The 2,465-nt window shown below is 35.3% G+C and overlaps 1 protein-coding gene across 1 annotated transcript; it reads right to left on the reverse strand.

Moving 5' to 3' along the window:
• Positions 1-1,647, reverse strand: LOC120270385 (protein FAR1-RELATED SEQUENCE 6-like). Its single transcript, XM_039277379.1, has 4 exons — positions 1,197-1,647; positions 561-1,058; positions 148-236; positions 1-45 (listed from the first exon to the last, which is right to left on the reverse strand). The coding sequence occupies exons 1-4, from the start codon at positions 1,645-1,647 to the stop codon at positions 1-3; spliced, it is 1,083 nt and encodes a 360-aa protein (XP_039133313.1).
• Positions 1,648-2,465: the final 818 nt, after the last annotated feature.

Consider the following 2,465-nt stretch of genomic DNA (forward strand, 5'->3'; position numbering starts at 1 on the left):
TTAACCCATGCGCCATATAAGTAACTTGCACCACAATACGATTCCCTGAAAAATTAAAATGGATAATACATCACAACTTCATATCACCAACAATCTTAATCACTAAGTATTAAATACAAAAACAAATATATACATCTTGCAACTCACCTTAATCAAAGATCCTTGCATTGCCTTGTGAAACCTAAAGAAGAACTGTGATGCATGTCTAGATTGATCGATATAGAATTTGAATTCACCTAAGAAATGAGATTATAATCCAACAAATCATTATTTGAAATTAAATGATTCAAATACGTAATTTGGACATTAATGACAATTACAAGACAATTACCACGCTCTCTTGTGTGCAATGATCATCTTGTATAAATTTTTGAGCTAATGCATCTCCCTTTGTTTGTGGCTTTTGCCAATAATAACATGGATGTTATACACTAAAAAAAACATAAAAAAAAACTAAAGAAATAATGAATGTGATACTACATAAAAATACATTTTCTTGTTTCTGGTTATTATTTCTTCAACTTTTGACTTCTTCCTTTTTGATGACGGACGACCCTTACTCTGCACCTTTAAAGGTGTGAGAAATTTTTGGTGTGTCACATTAATCTCCTCCGACAACATAGGTGTAAATTTTTCCTTGCAAGTTGTGTTGTCCATTAACTTCTCGATTGCCTCATCCACATATTTCATCAAGAACATGTATTTATCACTTGACTCTGCTCCAAGTTCTGCGGCTTTAGTGAAATGAGAACACAATTTATTGTACCGCAGTTTCTCCTCATTGGTTTGCGGGTCATCATAACAGTTCTGTACATATGTATGCATGCATTTGATATCCTTCCTCCATCGTGGTAAAATATACCTAGAAGGAATGTCTTTCACATTCTTCTCAATAAGCACCTTGCAAATGTGCCTACAAATAATTCCCTTGAACTGAAACAACTGACAAGAGTATTTAATGTCAAATTCTTCCTCGTTAGTGTAAACATTATATACCACTTGTTTTCGAAATGCACCTTCTTTCCCTTTGACAACGTCAGACACCTTAAATGAGCAGACTGCCCCATGCTAACCAATGATAGTAAGATTGCAATATATCAGTCCTCATAACTCATCTTGAAACAATTTAAAAATTTCATTTGTGTATGCTTCTTGTAGTTGCTTCTCAAAGTAGCAATCAGTGATCAATGGAAAACATGAGTTGAATGAAGCAAAATCAGCTTTGTTCTCTTTCTCAATCTTGCTTTTCAAGGCATTATCATATTGCTCAACAAATTGCTTCAGTGAAGTCGTCGGACCAACATAACTATCAAAAAATGCATTTACGCTTTCACTTCTTTGAATGGTAGACATTCCAACCCAAAATATGCCTTTAACATATACATGAGCCCAACGATCACGAATTTTGAATAGAGAATTCAGCCATTCATTATTCTCAATTTTATAGTCCGCCATCATCTTCAAGTACGTGTCTTCAAACTCTTGAGTATCCACTGCTTCATACATGATGTGTTTCAAAATATTCTTGATTGCTTTATATTCATTTAAACCTCCAAGCTTCTCGAGAACCTTCTTCATTATATGCCACATGCAAAGACGGTGATGGGAATTTGGAAAAACCAATCTAACTGCACCCTGAATAGCCATACACTAGTCTGTAAAAATTGTTTTCGGAGCCTTGCCTGACATACATTCCAGCCAAGTTTTGAAGAGCCAAACATATATTTCTGTATCTTCTTTTGACAATAAGCCACACCCAAACAATACCGTCTACCCATGATGATTTACACCGACAAACGGAACAAATGGCATGTCATACTTATTCGTCAAGTATGTTGTATTAAAGGAAATTACATCACCAAAAGCTTCATAAGCCGTTATAGACCTCGCATCCGCCCAGAAGACATTTCTCAAACGACCTTTCTCATCCATGTTAATCAAATGAAAACTTTTTGTGTTTCTTTGTTGCATTCGAGAGAAATATTTTCCAAGTGTCACGGCATCTCCAACGCCAAGCCTAAATTGTCTTGCTTTCACAATATAATTCCTACAATCTTTCTCAGTGTACGTTAAATTTTCATAACCCCCACTTTCAACTGCTAGGGAATGAAAATTTTTGCTTAGGCTTATCCCTGCTTGGTCGTTTAATTCAAGCCTTCTTTTGACATATGCATCAATTTTTTTATTGCACTTTTGGAAACGAGTTTTTTGTGAGCTAAGTGCATGATTATGCTCCAAATTAACACTTGAAATGGTAAATCGTCCATCATTGCCAACAATGACATTAATCTTTGCCGAACAATTTACTTTGGTGGATAGTCTTTGGTTGAAAGAGTTTTTTGAAGTAGATATTCGTTTGCCACCTCTTGCACATGCTAGTGTGTAATATTTCAATTTCCCATCATCATCTAATCTCGTGCTTTTTTTGGTGATGCCAAACCCTTCACGCCGTGCATACTTGACAT

Source organism: Dioscorea cayenensis, chromosome 10, assembly GCF_009730915.1.
Source record: "Dioscorea cayenensis subsp. rotundata cultivar TDr96_F1 chromosome 10, TDr96_F1_v2_PseudoChromosome.rev07_lg8_w22 25.fasta, whole genome shotgun sequence".
In the NCBI taxonomy this organism is placed as follows: domain Eukaryota; kingdom Viridiplantae; phylum Streptophyta; class Magnoliopsida; order Dioscoreales; family Dioscoreaceae; genus Dioscorea; species Dioscorea cayenensis.